Source organism: Sorghum bicolor, chromosome 10 (genome assembly GCF_000003195.3).
Source record: "Sorghum bicolor cultivar BTx623 chromosome 10, Sorghum_bicolor_NCBIv3, whole genome shotgun sequence".
Classification (NCBI taxonomy): domain Eukaryota; kingdom Viridiplantae; phylum Streptophyta; class Magnoliopsida; order Poales; family Poaceae; genus Sorghum; species Sorghum bicolor.
The window spans coordinates 43,647,145-43,666,878 of NC_012879.2; the positions used below are offsets into that span (position 1 = coordinate 43,647,145).

The 19,734-nt window shown below is 45.8% G+C and overlaps 1 protein-coding gene across 1 annotated transcript; it reads right to left on the reverse strand.

The window, feature by feature from the left end:
• Positions 18,710-19,442, reverse strand: LOC110431151 (translation initiation factor IF-2-like). The gene is made up of 2 exons (XM_021449866.1): positions 18,836-19,442; positions 18,710-18,759 (listed from the first exon to the last, which is right to left on the reverse strand). Exons 1-2 carry the CDS (start codon positions 19,440-19,442, stop codon positions 18,710-18,712), a joined length of 657 nt encoding a protein of 218 aa, XP_021305541.1.

Below are 19,734 nucleotides of genomic sequence, written 5' to 3' on the forward strand. Positions count from 1 at the left end.
GTTAAACAAAGGCTAGATACAAATGAATCATCTCTAAAAGATATACACAATAAAATGGATTTTCTACTAACTGCCTTTGATGAGCAAAACACTCTTAATAAAAGGGTAGAGCTTAAATTAATGACGATAGCTGCTGCACTGCCTGTTGCTACTAACATTGAGCAGGTAAAGAATATAACTACTAGAGGAGGCAAAGCTACCAGAGATCCACCATACCCAAAAGAGAAACAAAGAACATCAGCACCAGTGCAACCAGCAGTGATAGAAGAAGAAAGCCCAGTTGAAGCAGAAGATCTGCTACAACCACCAAGAACTGGAGAAATGAGGAAAGATTTTTACGACACCAACTATTTGCCATTTCCCAGAAGAAACAGAGGACTGCAGTCGGATGAGCAGTTTGGTAAGTTTGTAGAGGTCGTTCAGAAATTATATGTCAACATACCTCTGCTCGATGCCATACAGGTACCTACATATGCAAAGTACATCAGAGATATTCTTAACAAGAAGAGACCACTGCCCACCACTGAGGTTATCAAGATGATAGAAGAATGTAGTGCGGCCATCCTCAATAAACCACTAAAGAAGAAGGAAGATCCCGGATGCCCCACTATTGACTGCTCGATCGGAAACCAACACTTCAACAATGCACTTTGTGATCTCGGAGCAAGTGTCAGTGTGATGCCAGCATCAGTGTACACAAAGCTTGATCATGCAACCCTAGAACCAACATCAATGTGCCTACAACTAGCGGATCAATCGGTTCGACACCCGTTGGGCATCGCCGAGAACATTCCAGTCAAGATCAGAGATTTCCTGGTACCAGTAGACTTCGTAGTACTGGACATGAGTCCTGACTCAAAAGTGTCCATCATCCTTGGAAGGCCATTTCTGAGCACTGCCAATGCCCACATTGATGTCGGAAAAGGAGAAATCAAGTTCAACATAAACGGTCAAGAAGAACACTTCACATTCAAACCCAGACCAGAGAGAGACTCTACAGTAAAGGAAGTTCATGAAGAACCACTGGAGACACCATCTCCGGAGGAAGGTAACTCAGAAGATTAAAGATTTGGAGGTCCAGCTTGGGGGACCTAAAAACCCAAACCCTCACCGGGAGGTAAATCGGTATTTATCCGCATTATTAATTTTCTCGTATTTAAATTCTTGCATTCTTGCATTAGTCATATATATTCATAGCATAATTATAATAATCAAAAAGCCCCATATAAATAATATTCGTGGTGTGTAACAGCCCATATTTATTAATTATTGTGGAGGCACAAAAATATTTTCCATAATCATTTTCAATAAGTTTTAATTCTCATAGATTTTCCTGCATTATATTTAATTATATTAATCTTCTAGAAGCATGACCCACACTCTTTGGGTCCCACATGTCATACACTTCACCTCACATACATCCCATCATATAATTTCATCCACCAATATGTTTCCACTCACCTGACATCTTTCCACCGTCCAACCACTACCAACACAACATTATTCTGCGTGAGATCAAAGCAAGGAAGCAAGTGGAGGAGGCACACCCAGGATGGGCATCACAAGTGGGCGCCCGCCCACCTAGCAAGGGCGCCCGCCCTGTCCCTTTTTCCTCCTATAAAAGGCCACCTCCAGCTCCCCTTCTCTTCACACAAACACTCCAGAAAATCACACAAGTTTCAGTTTCCCGAGAAGGAGTTCTTGTAGTGAAGAGAAGAGAGTAGAGAGAAAGAGGTGAGTGGAAGGGAAGGTTGGAGTTCTTTTGAGAGAGTAATTATCACCTAGTAAGTAGTTGTCTAAGCGGAAGCAAAAGTTGTTTAGGGGGAGGCTCTACCAAAATAGAAATTTGTCTTGAACGATTAACCCCTGGACTACTAACACTCCGGACGGCTGACTACTAACATTTTATCTCACATTTTCCACTAGTTTTGTTTTTGCCAACTATTGTTTGCAGGATGTTTAAGAAGGTGAAGAATGCAGGAAAGGCTCTCAAGAACATTGGAACAAGGAGTTCATCCCGACACTCCTCACAGCCATCAGAAATGAGCGTCGACCCGACACCCACACAAGCTCCATCATCTTCATCAGGTCAGCAAGTTAAGGTCCTTCTCAAGATAGGAGACCTTGGACTGAAGACTCGAAGAGAGAAGGAAGTCTATCAGCAGTTGAAGAACAAAGATTTCATTCACACCCCTACTATCGATCCAATCTTACTACAAGAAACAGGTATGGACACTGAATTTGAGTTAATTTTCTAGATGTTAGGTTGGATAAATTTTTGAAATATAACTGAGCTGGGTTCTCGTCTTCTCACCCTCTAATTTCTTTGCACTTTACAATACTATGAGGGAGGAATTGTTTTTCGGATGTTCAAACAAGAAATTATGTTATCTTGGAGAGAACTGAGCGACCATCTTGGTTTCTCTTCAAGATGCATCCTGAACATTGACTCCGATTTACCCAATTTTGAGAGACACCAGTTCTGGAGAGAAATATATAGAGATAATTTTTATAGTCAAGCCCGAACCAGTGACATGGAACACCCCACTCTTAGGATGTTCCACAAATAGCTTGGGTACAATCTTTTCTATCGTGATGATATTAGGAAAGTAAGAGTAGGAGATCTACAACTTTTATATGCTGCTATTAGTAAAGTACCCACTTCACCTATTACACTATTAATTTCTCATTGGCTTAGTATACCTAGTCTTCAGGGACCAGTAGGATGTACTTCACTTATCACTCGTCTAGCCACTAATCTTCACTTACTAGAAAACTCGTCACTGGACTTCATAGAAGAATTAAGAATTTATCATGGCTATGACACATTTAGACAAGCTCGGATGTTAAAGAAAGAGGGGAATATAATGTATATGCTATATGAGGATAAAGGCAAGATTCGGTTACCTAACCCGAACCTTGGCCTCTACGTTGTGCAAAACTTTTTGATTGAGATTACAGCAACACCAGTGAACCAGAGAACTCCACAGCGAGTGGCATCTGAAAGGATAACCACTCACCGAGAACGCACCTGGTATGGAGCTGACCCTGGACCAGAAGAAGCAGCGCACCTGCATTATTGCGATTACAGTCCTCGAGTCCTTCGAGACCCATGGGCTCGACATGCACAACCACAAGAGCCAATAGAGGAGACATGGCCGGAGAGCCAAGATCACCAGTGGACAAACCCGCCTTTCCATACGGGGAGGTACTCCACTGATCCATACGGAGCTTCAGGATCCAGACCTCCGCCCCAATTTGATGCAGGACGATACTCCGACGCCTCCTACGCTTTCACAAATGACTACTATCAAGAGGCCGGTTCTTTCTTCACTCGTACCGACAACCCCCTCCTCGACATCCAGAATACGCAAGCAGAACATGGAAGACTCCTGGAAGAACAACAAAAATGGAACCAGGACCATGCAGCTGCAGTAGAAGAGCTGAGACAAGATACAACAACAATGAACGACAACATTACAACCATGATGCGGTTCTGGAACATCGGGTAAGACCGACGGCAACATCCAGCTTGGGGGAGTTCCTCCCCAATTTATCAAGTAAGTTTCTATTTACTCTTCTTATTTATTCTTTTCTATTTTATCTTAAGAAGAAAAAAAAATTTAGAAAACCAAATAAATATTTTCTTGCTTTAATTTACTGCATTTTAATAAACATGAAAACAAAATAAAAAGAGTGTGTAGATATGTGTGCTTTATTTTTCTGCTAAGTTTAATCTCTAGAAAAAAAATAAAAAGACCAAAAAGATGCATGATGGAAATGATGAACAGTTGCTCTGTTTGCTTACTTACAAGTACCTAGCTTTTATATTAGAATTCTTCCAGGAATTACTAAAACTAAAATTACTATCTTTGGGAAGCATAAAACTAAAGTCTAGGTAAAAGAAAGGCATGATATAAAGTTGAGCTGCTGTTTATCTTGTTCCTACTACACTAAGTTCTGGAGATTTATTTTGAAAACTTACAAATCACATGATGAGTTCCTAGCATACAAAACTACCTACCACAGCCATACTTGCTATAACATCTTTTACTATATTCACATTGAGTTTGATCGAGCTGTGTAGACCCTTAGGAGCTTTTCATGTGGTTAAATTAAGATATTCACTTGCACACATCTACCACAGCATCCATCATCAATCATTAAAATTGCTAAAAATATTATCACTCACTGTCCCGAATATTGTTATTCTCTCTCTCTAAAAAGATTCAATGCAGAAGAGGCATGGGTTATGCAAAAATATACGAGGAAATAAAAAAGGGGCAAGTGCCCGGAACCTCGAAAAAGAGAGAAAAGAAAGTGAGACGAGAGGTAAAAATGGACAAGTGTCCGAAGTAGAATTAGGGGTACAAAGATGCCCACTTGAGCGGAAAAAATGGACAAGTGTCCGATAGTAGAATTAGGGGTATCTACTACCCACCTGAAAAAAAAGAGAGAAAAAAAGATAGCCCATGTTCTCCCAAAGCAAAGATCATAGAGGAGGAGAGATAGCAATATGAGGAGCAATGAGAACTAAGTTTTATTAACACTTATACATTTTCACCATCACTATCATTTACTCCATCACACATGCACATCTTGATTTAATTATATGCTGAGTTCTTTTGGTTCCATGGCTCGATTAGACAACATATGTATGAGCTGTTTTTCACTCCTATGAGCTCCACATAAATATTTCATTAGCTATAGGTAAGTGACATTATGGTAAAGATCCACAAATACCACATATAGAGAGACTTGAGAGAATCATTGCTGGGAACTCTGAGTTTTATTTTGAAAACCTATGAAAAACTCTAGAACAAAGGTGAAGTATAAACAGGAGGGATAGTGCTTGACTTAACTATTTTGTCTTTCGATTACTTAAGATTTAAGTGCAGGTACTAAACTCCATAACACTTCACTTTAATCTGGAAGAATTTTTATGTAAAAGCATGTGTGCCTGTCAGGAAAGAAAACATCAAAGCAACTTCTGATTCGTCTAAGTTTAGCTATTTGCTTAGGGACGAGCAAAGGGTAAGCTTGGGGGAGTTTGTTGACGGTCCTTAAGTACTAAAATCAATAATCAAATAAACATGAAAAAGGATCAATATGAAACAAACATCTAGAATTAGGGTTTTATCTGACAGAATTCCACGAGCTTTGGTGTTTATCTATTTCTCCAGGGGGTTATCAGAAAATATGGAGAGAAGGCCCACATGTCATGTTTACAACGAGATAATTACGTGCCGTGCAACGAAGGAGAGCACGATCGGGCTCGGGGGCAGGGCGGCCACCCACCCCCCTTGGGCGCCCGCCCAGGGTTGGAGTCCAATCAGGACTCTGCTTCGGGACTACGCTCCACCGACCTAAAGGATCAATCTAAACCATACAATCTATATCGGTTTGATCCAATGGCTCACGTTCACTTGAGGGGACTATAAAACCAGACCCCCTGGCCCCTGGAGGAGAGAGGATAAATCATTATTCAGAGGTAGCCATCAAAGTTAGGGTTTAGAGCTTCTCTCCCACAGAGAATTAGAATTAGCTACTCCCTAATCCTTCAAGTTTAGAGGTTGATTAGATAGCAATTAGAGAAGTAGAGCACTACGCTCTGGATTCGGATCTTCGGTAATAAAGATTGGTATTATTCATATCTTTCTCTAATTCTTTGTTCTAATTGCATTATGTCTCTAATTATTATGTTCTTAGTTTGCTCTAGTTCTATATTTGATATAGTTTTAATTGATAATGAGTTTATGTATAAGTTTGCAAAGCGCTTAGCTCTTGACGCGAGGGAGTTAGGTGATAGATCACATGTGAGCGTGGTGCTTAGATGTTATTTATCTGCAAATGTATCCTATTGGCTGGGTCGTGTGGTAGTTCGCGATAGTGACAGCTTCGTTGAAGTTCTTATATAGTCCACCCTCCGTTGATAGGACAGGCAGAACCGGTATTGTGGAGTAAGTCATGCGATGCTCTGATTTACTTTATCAATGTTCCTTATACATGAATGAAGAGTCTTTTATGCTATATATGATCTTGTAGATAACTAGAGTAGATTATGACTTAGTAGTTAGTAGATAACTTAGAATCCATTCTCTAGCTAATCCGACATCACCTACATATATGAGGAGTAGTCTATTTTCTAATCGCTGTGCTATCTACCCATGAACTTATAATTCATTATCATTATCTTTATGGTTTACCCCCTGCTAAAGTATGTGACTGTGTGACGAGTTTCTCATTAGTAATCATGTTCTTGCAAGTTTATCTCTAGTTTATGCCTTGATAGATTCTGCCCCTTGATTTAATTTTATTTTCTTGAGATCCCTTGAGCAAAATTATAAATAACGATACCTGGAATACTTATCCTGGTGAAATGCTACAATGAGGTGTTTTATCTGTGCGCTTGCGGATAGAATAGATTATTTTCTAGAGAGCCTTTACATTTATAAATACCTTCGTACACTCTGGCGCCATGCTAGGGATGACAACCTAGTATCTAAGTGGTGTTAGCTAGTGTCAACACACCCTTTGTGGTGTCTAGATTCCGTAAGCCTCCCAAATAGAACGGAAGATCATCCTTACCAAGGTTAGAACGAGAGTGCGGTTGTAGTCTTCTCTATGCATCGCTCACATCGAATCACATTGTTTGTAGCCTAAAGGGTAGTAGCAATATATTTGGTTAGTCAGATGCACGCTTTCTCCCAGTGGTAAAAATATAAATACGATACTCTAGATAAACTCTCGGGTGAAATGCTCCCCAATATCCGTGCGCTTGCGGATCATTTCCTGATGACATTACCAAATATCAACAAGCATTTCTAGCACCGTTGCCGGGGAGAAAGATGGTTTGCTGAGATAACTTTTAGTCTTGCTATTATCTTGTATTATACTTTTATACTTTTATTCTTTTATCTTTTTATTTTTTCCATCTTTATGGATAACTCAAATTCCACACCTATTATTGAATTTTTTGCACCTTCGGAGACCAGCCATAGACCATGGGAGTCAACAAGTCCTTTCTTTGCCCCTAATTATGATCTGTGTCCGGAGTTGATTGCAATAGGTCAAAACCAACCCTTTCCTATAGCCGAGGTCCTATCTTTTAATCAAGAAGATAATGAACTTTTAGCTACACCTAGGGAATCTTTTAATCTTTCTATAAATTCTAGTTTAGACCTAGCCCTACAAGACCATGTTTTTCCTCGATATTTTCACATTGGTATTGATCATATAACCTTTGGTAGAGTTTTTCTTTCTTTATCTGTTAGTAAAGCAACGTATGTCTTCATCCGTGGACATCCTTCTTGCACTAGTCTTCATAAAAAATCCTAGAGATAGAGAAGGAATCATCTCCTAGACGAGGAAAGGAAGTTTCAATGGCCGATTTCCGAACATTTCAATCCCAAGATTCAGCTATCCAACCCAAACTAGTAGTGCTAAAAAATCATCTAAGGGAAGAAGAAATTCTACCTTTGGAAATTCATTTTGGGATGAGCTTAAACTTCCTGCTTCATAAGAGACCTTTGAGTGCATATAGTCTGAACCTTCCTAAGAAGGGATCTCTTAGAAAGCATCTCAAATCCAATCCCTTTGATGGACATCTAGAAAGACTCAAGGATGGCATCTTAAGTGATACAATAGAAGGAGAGCGAAGCCATTTAGAAGACAATCTCATCTTCTCCCCTTCTACACCCACTTTTGATGACTCATTCGAACCTATCTTTAAATCCATCCTTAAGCTTAATAATTTCTACTATGCTCTTTCTCTTGAACCTCCCGATGATCCTATGAATCTCTCTAGACATCCCATGCATAAGAGTCACCAAGACCACAAGGAGGATCGAGAAGAGCAACATCAATGGCTAGAGGGCATTAAAAATCCATGTGCTATCACCATTGAATGGATGGATAAAACAAACTTGAGAGACAATCCTAGAGGAATTTTAAGCATTTATGAAGAATCATCCTTGGATTTTGAGAATGAGAGAAACAATAGAGAGCATGGAAGTTATTTCATAAATACCTCACCAAGTCCTTGCTGATATAAAACATCTCCCCAATCAATTGGTCTGTCCAACCTTACCACATTTGAGATCTCCAACCCCCTCTTCCTTTCTATGTATAAAAACTTTAAAGGGGTGGTTATCGATGCATATGTCTATAATAAATATTGCAGATATCGTTGAGTCGATCTTGATATAGGCACGTTTAGGTTGGTGTTGGAGGGGAAACCACTTCACCAACATAATTTGATGGTTTCCCAAGGACAAGCTTAGTGTCCTAAAACAAGCACTTATCAGATCGTAACATGAACTTTTAATTACTTGCAACATTACCTTGTGTATTGAGCATATAAGGATAATTGTAAAAATATTCCTTCGGGTATTCGTGTCACTAACCTTTCTAGGATTGGAGCAAGAAGATCTGAGGAATGACAAGCACAAGGTATGCCCAACCAATCATCATGCAACATTGAATTAAATTCATCCAATCTTAAATTTTGCAAAATTCAAGCTTGGGGGAAATACCTTACATAAAAACATCCTTTGCCATGTTGCTATGTTGGTTGTCCCTACCTTTGAGACATGCTTAATTGATTAAATACTAATCACACTACTTCATCTCCACTTGAGTAGATCTCTATAAGTGCCATCACGCTACCTTTGTTTATCCTAGTAAGTGTTAGTTTGGAAGTACTACACATACTTCTATTGGCTTTTAAATTAAGCATGGTGCTTAGGTTAAATAGCCTTCCTTAATCTGATTAGACATGGAGTCTAGTTCGGTTATTGAACTAAAAATTGTTTGTGTAGACATTGGTATATTTTGTCGGACTAACCCCTGCAGGAAAACTTTCAATATCGATTTGGGAAGTCCTGAGATAAACTCACATCAGATATAAAGAGAGAGACACATGAAGTTTAACAATTTGCACAAGAAGGACATAGCTCATTCATCATAGAGAGATGATCCACAGAAGGAGACAAAGTACATAAACAAGATACACAACCATTACGAATGGGAAGCTTCCACAAGGTGAGATGGTACCATCACTCTTCAATTAAGGTAACATCTTAAGATATGTGACTATCACTTTTATAAGCTTCTCCTTGGTTCTGGCGTTCACATAAAATAAAGAGACAAACATGTATGATTTGTAACTCCAAATTAACCAACCCAATTAATTCAACATGTTTAGTCCTTTAATATTTGTTCTTAGTACTACCTTTGTGATCCCACACTCCTAATCATATAAGCTAAAATGTTGCACATTCAATCTTTGGAAGATATAAACAAAACATAAATATAGATAGATTATCTTTCCATTAGGTTGAGTAATCTGATCTGACAAATGTTTCAAATGCTTCACTCATGATCCATCAACTTTGTCTTGCTCACTATGCTTAAGGATAGAGAAGAATAAATATACTTTTGGTTTTGTTGGTATTTTCCACCAACAGGACCCATGCACTTGATCTCTGCCTTGTCTCTATGAGCAGGATTGATATGACCACGCCACCAAGCAAGATGTCACAAGCTCCAAGTCAAGCTACACCCACTCAAGTTTCACCTACACCGACACCAGCCCAAGTCATCGATGGACCGATTACACATAGTAGTGCAAAGAAGCTACAACAAGAGGTCCACGCGCTACTTTGTGAGATTCATTTTAACATTAATGAGAATTATATACTACCTAAGTGTTGTACCTTGATTGTACTCAGGTATATAGAAGAAGAGAATGATGAATCGGACCCTGAAGAATGAACCAGTGCAAGTTCCAGAAGAAGTCAAAAACGGACCAGTGGAAGTCAAAAACGGACTAGTGCAAAGAAATCTTCATAACTTTTAACTCACAAAAGCTATGAAGGTCCATGAGCACTAGTTGGAAAGCTTGACGAGTCTACTTTCCAATGAATCTAGTGGCGACCAGTTTGGATACTCCATATTGCTTGTAGACCAGAATTAGTACAGACTGCTCAGTAGGTCAACAGTCTGTCGTGACAGAATGTTAGTACAACTTGCCAAGTACAACTGTACCAATCTACGATGTTTTGTACTGGTTGGCATACATTGCTGGAAATCCCTTTGAGTCTAGTTTCACACCCAAGAAACGGTTCATCATTTGGACTTCCCAACAAAAAGTTATGGTTAGTTTATTGGAAACTGCTCTAGAGGCTAACAGTCACGCGAAGCCACTTCGGGAATCCATTTCGAGGGGACCTTTCACATTGCCTTCCCTCAGAAACTCTATTTTGTTTTCACACCTATCTAGCAGGGCTGTTGCTAGTATAAATACCCCCTAAGACTCATTGTAATCTTAGACTTTTGAGAATTGAAATATAGAACCCCTTTTGTTTAGCTGTGTGCTAGCAAATATTCAGAGAGTGATCTCTACCCCTTTGCTCTTGTGATTTCCTCACGGGATTACATAGGCAGCGGCTTCATCCGCTCCCAATTGGTGCTCCTACTCCCTTCAAGGTATTCCTTGATTGATTGTAGGCTGTGTTGGTTGGTTCTTTGAGAGTGTGGTTGGGCGAATCCTCGATTTACGTTGCCGGTTAAAGACGGTGGTTGGCTTCGAGTTTTATTTGCCAGGTTGCACTAGTTATCGCTGCTTGCAGCAAGTTATCCGGCTGTTCTTCAGCTAGTTATCGGTGTTCTTCCTATGTCGTGAAGATCGGGACTACGTGTCGCATCATCTGGTATCAAAGCTTTCGTTGCCACGGTAGGAATTTTATCCCTAGCTACATATATATTTTGCTTCGTCCTATCCACCAAAATGCCAGAAAAATATATTGCTTAGACCTTTGTTTCAATATGTTATTTTAGTGAGTTCGGTTAAGTCGCAGTCCATTAGAGTCTTTGTTTTAGTTGCTGATCATTTATCCTTCACGTATTCTTTGTGCCTCTTTTATATCTAAAAATCCCCACAAAAAAATCTCTATAGCCTATATCATACTTTGTTTTAACTTTTATCATATCTAGCTACTGGTTGTTGTTTTATTTCTGTCTTTAGTTGTGTAAGTATCATAATCTGATCCCTGTTTTTTAGTTCTATATATAAAAAAAAGTGTGTCAAAAAAAAGAAAAGAAAGTGCAAAAAAAAGTGAAGTGAAAAAAAAGTTGAGAAAGGTTCAGAGAGAAAGTCTGAAAGATTAGTTGGTTTATGTGCACAAGTGCTGAAAGTTTCATATCAAGTTCTGCAACCAGTTTGCTATCTTTGTTTGGTGCAAAACTTTGGTTGGGTCTGATTGCAACACTTGCATCCCAATCATACTCCTTGTTTGCATCAATTCTGAAATTTCTTTGCGTGTGTGTGATCTATGAGACGATCTAGATTTCCACGAAGGGAAATCCCCAGATTCGAATTGTAAAACGAATTAACGCGTGATGGAGTCAATTCGAAATACCCGAATTTCAGCTGTTATACAAGTCATACACGAACAAAGGAGAGTACAAGAGGGGTTTACTCATTATTACATCGCCACTTGGCGGAATCACACTCACACACACAGCATGCGGAACAGCATCGGGTAGATAGCGAAGGCGCGAACTCCGGATCCTCCAAACTTGAGCGTAGGATGAGACACCTACTCCTCCCAATCGTCGCCCGCGTAGTCGTACTCAGGCTCAGAACCTGCTGCCAAAGTATCAGTACGATTTGTACTGGCCACTGGCTCCCACCCTATGCTTTTTGCGAAGCTTTGTGGTAGGTGGAATGCAAGGGGATGAATCAAAAGACCTAAGATATGGCTGTAGTTTTCTATGCGAATAAGTCAAATTTTATATTAATAAGTCAACTTTTATTCCAACTCCTTTCACACACATTTTCCCATCCCAGCACACACATCTCACCACACTCTCACTCTCTAGGCGGCAAGGACGACTCCCGCTCGTGCCTTGCCTCAGCGGCCATCGCCGGATCCAACACAAACCCAGGGAAAGGTAGAAAGGACTCCTCTCTCTAGTCAAGTGAAGCTGTACTTAGGAAAGGTCCATAGCCGCGAACGGCGTATGTATCGACTGATCAACCAGAAACTCTGCAGAGGTTTACACCACTCACAAGATCACCATCATCGACGCTGTACATCGTCTAGGCTGATTCTGGGCTGCCTTCCAACTAACACGATGCCACCCTACCACTCAGAACTGGGGCCATACCGGAGTACCACCGGCATGCTGAGACTGTGAGACGTAGTACCGGGCCCCCAGGGTCACTACGCTGTCTTAGGAGGGTGTGGGTCCCATGCCCGTACCTCCCTACACTATCCGCTAACAACCTAGTAGTAGTGGCATCGCCCTAGATGGTCGTACATCCGTCCCCCTCCCATGAAGGCGAGTGAGGGTGCAAGGCTTCCTAGGACCCGGTCCACAGAACATATCAGTCCTTAAGCGACCAAGCAAGACATCTTCACGTGGGGTCGGCCGATGCCCCGCTCAACGGGACATCTGGTCACCCCGTGCTAAACAGCATCTCCCATCCCGGCGCTTCGTCCCACGAAGACACTCCACTCCGGGAGCTCACCCTGTCACATGTGCCCGCCACAGGCATCTCTCTTGGGAAATGCCCAGGTAGCATCTCCCGGCATGACTCGTCCCAAGACTCGTCGTACATTCCTGCTCGGTCGACTCAACCCTCACCACACACCCAAAACACACGCCAAGATCTCCCCCAAATTCCGATATCGGCATTCCAAGCCTTAACCAACCCAACCATTGTCCACCAAGCATCACATCACAGATATAATGCAGAGTAAAGTACCAGTAGTAAGATGCAAGCTTCTAACCTAACTGCGGGTAAGCAAGGGTAGTAGGTTGCGACAAGGTAACGGCTCACAAGCATTTCTACCATGCATCCTATCCCAGATTATTGCATAAAAGTAAAACGCTAGCTTCTACATTCATGGCATGACTAATAGGATTCTACGAGGTTGGGTGGGATGTGGCACCTAGCAAGTCATCCTCGAGCTCCTCAGTGTAGTCGGGGTCGTACTCCTCAGTCGTCGGCTCCTCCTGGTCTGTCAAACGAGACATATGGTCGCAATAAGCGACTCCTATAGATATCACAAAAATCCAATAGAAGAATCGAAAGAACCAAATGCACTCATAAATAAGCCTAAGACGTAGAGCTTCTTTTTAGAAGAATCTGGACTCTTGGTTTATATTTTTCGGAAATCATTTGGGGGTTTAAATGATTTATGCATTTTATGGTTGTGGAAAAAGAAAGGAAAAAGGAAAAGAAGCTGGTTAAGTGGCTTGGGCTCAAACTGGCCCAACTCAGCGGCCAGGGGGAGTGGAGCGCGGGCTTACTCCTGGCGCGTTCGGCCCAGGATAGCCTGGCGGCCGCCTGCTTGCTGTGGGCTGACGCTCCTGGGCCTCGGCCTTGGCTGGCTCGGCCCAGTGGCCAGGGGGAGTGGGCGCGCGGTGTACGGGTGCACGGGTACACGGTGGGGTCTGTGGTCCGTTGGCTGGGTCTTCGTGGACCTGGTCCACCTAGTCTCTCCTCCTCTTCGGTCTACGGCGGACCGGGTGCAGCCAGGAGGCTCTCTCTGCCTCCCCTCCCCTGCTCCCCCTCTCCCACGACGCCGATGGGCAGCGCCATGCTCCGGCGGTGCTCCGGTGCCCTTTTTCCCCCTTGTTCTTCCACCCTAAGTGGCACCTCGACTTTCGTTCCCTCTGCGCATCTCGTGTGGCGTCACTCTTCCTTTCCTTGCCGACCGTAGCGATCCGGGGCGCCCTGCACCGAGGCGGGGGCCGGCCATGGCGGACGCACGGCCGCGCCTCGCCCTCGGTGTTTCCGTGCTCTTCTCTTGGCAAAGGCGCGCGCTTAGAGCGTTCTAGAGCAAGGCAGGAACACTAAAGGAGATTTGGGACCCTCTAGTGATGCGCAGCGGCCGGGATGGCGTACATGCCAAGGGTGATCGTGCTCGTGGCGCCTGCGGCCGCGAGCGTGCTCGCTCGGGCGCGCGCGTCGCGGCAGCCGGCGCGCACGAGTGGCGCGGTGCGTAGGTGGGCGCGAAACGGGTGCCTTGAGGTCTGCTCAGGTGAGTCCATGCCACTGTTTAGGGCGCGTCCGCGGAGATCGCGCGTTCGCGCTCCCGCTCCAGCTCTCGCGGTGGTTCAGCAAAGGCCGGGCCTTGCTCCCGACCCGGATGTGTGTGTGCTGCGTGCGCGCGGGTGTGCAGTGTGTGAGAGCGAGACGGACGCGGGGAGTGCAAAGGCAACGCCTTGGGTGAGTTTGCGGCGTGCGGCCATGGCGCAAGTGCTCGGCTTGGTGGCGCACAGAGATGACAATCGAAGACATACCGGGGGTGGCGATGGTTGGTGGATGGCTCTGCAGCGGGGGGTTGGGGTCGTGACGAGGCGGGATCGCAGCGCCGTGGAGCTCGTCGCGAGGTAGGGGAGGAAGACGGTGGCGAGGTCGCCCCTGCTCCGGCGTCCTGGGCGGCTCTGGCAGCGTGGTCGCCCCTGCCCCTCCTTGCTTCTCCCTCTTGCTTGCGGCGCTCGGTGCGTGGCGGCTGAGCCGTGGTGTGGTGGCGGGGTGGATGGGAGGCGCTAGGGCTTCGGGAATTGGCTTTTATAGCCATTCCCGGCCATGGTTGCGGCGGACGGTGGGGGATGACATCGGGACACGTGTAGGGTGTCCGCGACCGCAGGGCTAGGGTTCGAGGCGCGGGGGGGGGGGGGGTGGTTGGCGAGGCCCTGGCGTTCTCCCGTCCGCTCTCGTCCAGTCAAAAGGCGAGCGCAGTGTCGTCACCACGCTGCAGGGGCGCCGGGGAAGAAAAGCAGGGAAACGGAGGTGAGGTGGGGGATGACGGGCGGGGCCCGCCTGTCAGCCGCGCGGGCGCTGGGCGAGCGCTCGGCCGGCCGCTGGCCACGCGCGCGAGTCTTGGGCCGCGCTAGCGCTTGGGCCGCTGGCTATGCGCGGGTGGGGTGCGCGTGCTGGGCCGCGCGCGCGGTGCTGCGCCGCGGCGAACGCGAGCGCGGGTGGGGTGCGCGTGCTGGGCCGCGCGCGCGGTGCTGGGCCGCGGCGAACGCGAGCGCGGGTGGGGCAGCGAGCTGGGCTGCGAGCTCCTCTCGGGCCAAATCTGCTTTTCATTTTTCCAGCCCTAGCTTCATCCCTTTTTCTAATTTCTGCTAAATCTTCTATCCACCCTTGGTTCCCTAATTGCATAAACAAGCTGCCAACATGTTTACGCCCTAAAAGGGAAGTCTTCTAGGGGTCTAGGATTTTATGGACACTAATCCACGGGTCGGGTTTTTAGTAAATAAAGGTTATTGATTTTATTACTCATCACATAAAATCAAATAAAAGCCAAATCACATGTTGAATTAAATATGCATATGCTCAAAAATTAAATAGGCTCTACTTGTGCATCTACAAGGGATTTTCCTAGTATGAATTCACCAAACAAGGGTTATTTTTAGAAAAATTTTCAGATGGTATTTTTGGGTATTTTAGGAAAATTTCTGGGTCATTACAGTCCTTCCCCCTCATTGGAATCTCGTCCCGAGATTTAAGGTGTGATGTACCTTTCGAAGAGGTAGGGGTATCGTAACTGCAACTCAGACTCTTTCTCCCAAGTGGCTTCTCTTTCTGTGTGGTTGCTCCACAGAACCTTGCACATGGGAGTGGTAGAGCTTCTAGTTTCCTTGGTGGCTCTGTCTAGAATCTTGACTGGGTACTCCCGGTACTCTAGTGTTTCCTGTAGGTCTAGTGACTCAACGGGCACCTGTGTCTCTGACAGTTTCAAACACCTGCGTAACTGAGATACGTGGAACACTGGATGCACTCTGTCTAGGTCTTCTGGTAACTCTAGCTTGTATGCTAACTTGCCAAAACTTGCAACGATCCGGTAGGGGCCTACAAACCTGGGTGCCAGCTTCCCTTTCACATGGAATCTGAAAGTCCCACGTAGCGGGGAGACCTTGAGGTACACATGATCCCCCACTTTGAACTCGAGATCCCTTCGACGGTTATCTGCGTAACTTTTCTGTCTACTCTGAGCGATCTTCAAGTTCTCTCGCACATGGGCGACTCCTTCTTCGGCTTCTTTAATTTTATCAGGGCCAAAGAACGCTCTCTCTCCCACCTGTGACCACATCAGCGGGGTTCTACATTTCCTTCCATATAGGGCTTCAAAAGGTGACATCTGAATGCTGGCCTGATAACTGTTATTGTAGGAGAACTCTGCATGAGGTAGACTTTTTTCCCAATCTAACCCATACTTCAGTACACTGAGCATATCCTCCAGGACCTGATTCACTCTCTCAGTCTGCCCATCAGTCTGCGGGTGGTATGCGGTGCTATAGTCTAAGCGGGTGCCGATTGCCTTGTGCAGGCTCTGCCAAAACTTGGATACCCACTGGGGGCCACGGTCTGAGACTATGCTAGCAGGTGCCCCGTGAAGCCTGAGGATGTGATGTATGTACAAGTCTACCAATTTGTCGGCTCGGTAGTCCATCTTGACTGGCACGAAGTGGGCTACCTTGGTGAGTCGATCGATGATCACCCAGATGGAGTCATGGCTTTGCGAGGATCGGGGTAACCCCACGATAAAGTCCATGGCTATGTTGTCCCATTTCCACTGTGGTATGTCTAGGGGTTTGAGCAACCCGGCTGGCCTTCGGTGCTCTGCTTTGACCCTATTGCACGTGTCACATCGAGCAACATGTCCAGCGATGTCTTTCTTCATATCCTTCCACCAGAAGACCTTCCTCAAATCAGCGTACATTTTGGTGCTGCCAGGGTGTATGCAGTACCTAGAGTCGTGTGCCTCCGACAAGATCTCTTCATGCAAGGCCTCGTCGCTAGGTACACAAATTCTGTTCTTGCACCAATATGTCCCTCTTTCATATGTTCGGAACTCGGGGCATTTCCCCCCTTCCATGCGCTCGTGGACCTCTTGGATCTAAGGACAGTCCTGCTAGGCTCTGCGGATTCGATCTTCTATGTCATATTGTATCCGCAACTCACTGAGCAAACCCCTGGGTATGATCTCCAGTCGTAGGTCTCCCATCTCCTGACATAATTCTGACGGTATGGCTTCCATGGACAGGCTATGACAATAGCTCTTGCGGCTCAAGGCGTCAGCAACTACATTTGCCTTTCCTGGGTGGTAGTGGATCTCCAGGTTGTAGTCCTTTATGAGCTCCAACCACCTACGTTGTCTCATGTTCAGATCTTCTTGAGTGAAAAAGTACTTCAAGCTCTTATGATCAGTGTAAATGTCACACTTGTTGCCGATCAAGTAGTGTCTCCAGATCTTCAGGGCATGCACTACGGCTGCTAGCTCAAGGTCATGGGTGGGGTAGCGTTGCTCATGGTCATTCAGCTATCGCGACGCATATGCTATGACTTTCCCACTCTGCATCAGAACACATCCGAGTCCCTGTCTCGAAGCATCACAGTAGACTATGAAGTCCTTCTGAATGTCAGGCAAGGCTAGCACAGGGGTGGTGGTAAGCTTCTGTTTCAAGGTCTAGAAACTCTGTTCACACTCAGGTGTCCACTCAAACTCATTGGTCTTCTTGAGGAGGTTGGTCATTGGCTTGGCGATCTTAGAGAAATTCTCAATGAATCGGCGATAGTACCCGGCCAAACCTAGAAAACTGCGGATATCAGTCGCATTACGGGGTTGCTCCCATTCTTTCACGGCTTCTATTTTTGCTGGGTCAACTGCAACCCCCTCAGCTGTGAGAACATGCCCAAGGAAGGCGACTTCTTCAAGCCAGAACTCGCACGTACTGAACTTGGCATAGAGCTGATTCTGCCTCAACTTCTCCAGAACTACTCTCAAGTGCTGCTCATGTTCTTCGGCAGAGGCTGAATAGACAAGAATGTCATCAATGAACACCACAATGAACTTGTCTAGTTCTTCCATGAACACCTTGTTCATCATATTCATGAAGTAGGCCGGGGCATTCGTGAGTCCGAAGGACACAACGGTGAACTCATATTGCCCATACCTTGTGACAAAGGCTGTCTTAGGTATATCCTCCGGTCTGATCTTCATCTGATGGTACCCGGATCGGAGATCAATTTTTGAGAAGAACTTGGCATCCTTCAACTGATCTAATAGGTCATCGATCCTTGGGAGAGGGTACTTGTTCTTGACAGTCACGGCATTTAAGTTTCGGTAGTCAATACACATCCTCATGGAACCATCCTTCTTCTTCACGAACAAGACAGGGGAACCCCATGGTGAAGCACCAGGCCTAATGTACCCCTTATCTGCCAACTCCTTGAGTTGCTTCTTGAGCTCTTCCAGCTCATCGACTGACATGCGGTAGGGCCTCTTAGCAATGGGACCCGTACCCAGCAGAAGGTCGATCACGAACTCCACATCTCTGTCAGGTGGCATACCCGGCAACTCCTCTGGAAACACGTCAGGGTACTCACTCACTACAGGCACCTCCTCTACTGACTTGGATTCTAAGGCGCATATCATGGGCGCCTTCTTCTCATGGTTAGGCTCACATCGAAGCACACGACCGCTCGGGTGCGTTATCTCTACATACCTCGGTGAACAAGATATCACTCCCTTGTGTTGGGTCAGCCAATCCATTCCTAAGATGACATCCAGTCCATCTGACGGAAGTAATGTGAGGTCGGCTAGAAAAGGGTAACCCTCAATGGTGATACTCACTCCCTGACATTTTTGGGTGCATCTGAGGTTGCCTAAAGGAGATATGGTGTCTATAGGTACCTTCCGTGGTGACACGGGTAGGTTGTGCTCTCGTGCGAATCTGGAGGATACATATGAGCAAGTTGCACCAGAGTCAAATAGAACTGATGCCATAACTCCCTGTACCAAAAACATACCGTACACCGCGTCGGGGGCGTCCTGAGCGTCCTGTGCTGTCAGGTGTGTGAGACGGCCGCGGGTGGCTCCCACAGCTGGCTTGCAAAGTGTGCCCTGAGCAGGTGTCTGCCTGGCGGCAGCTGGGGCAGGTGGTGGAGCAGTCTTCGCCGGGCAGTAGGCAGCCTTGTGGCCTGGCTGACCACAGTTGAAGCAAGCGAAAGGCACACTGCCTGTGGAGGTGGGTGCAGCGGCCTTCCACATGCTGGTACTCTGCACAGGGTGGCTCTGAGTGGGGCGGTGGTAGTTGGCGGTGTGGGTACCACCTCCTCGACTCGGAGCCGGTGCAGCACCCTGAGCAGAGCGGGGGCGTGACAGAGGGGGCACGTGAGCACGTGGCCTCTGGGGTGCCGGGCCACGAGAAGAACTCTCGGACCGGCGCTTCTTCTCCTTGTACTGAGCATCGGCCTCCAGGCGGTCCCTCTCCATCTCCAGGGCCTTGTTGATCATCTCCCGGAGGGTGTAGCAGGTGTGTCCCGAGAGGGCCACCTTGAGGCGCGTACTCAGACCCTTCTTGAAGAAGTACATCTTCTTCTTCTCAGTGTTGGACTCATCTGGAGCATACCTCATGGTGCGGGTGAAGCGAGTGGCATACTCCTGTACCTTCTGAGTGCCCTAGGAGATGTTGCGGAACTCCTCCACCTTGGCGTCCATGACACCCTCAGGTACATGCTGCTCACGGAATGCCTCAGTGAACTCAGCCCAGGTTATGCTCCCGGGTCTTTCATGGGTGTCACTGTAGCTGTCCCACCATGCGCGTGCAGCGTGAGTGAGCTGGTGAGCGGTGACTCCCACACACTCCTCATCAGTGCAAGTGGTGAGGTCCAGCTTCTTCTCGATCTCACGCAGCCAGTCCTCGGCA

Coding starts and splice junctions, on each gene's coding strand:
- LOC110431151 (XM_021449866.1), bottom strand. CDS start 19,442: ATGAGGTATGCTCCAGATGAGTCCAACACTGAGAAGAAGAAGATGTAC. Junction 18,760..18,835: donor CGCCCCCGACGCGGTGTACG/GTATGTTTTTGG, acceptor TGTATCCTCCAG/ATTCGCACGAGAGCACAACC.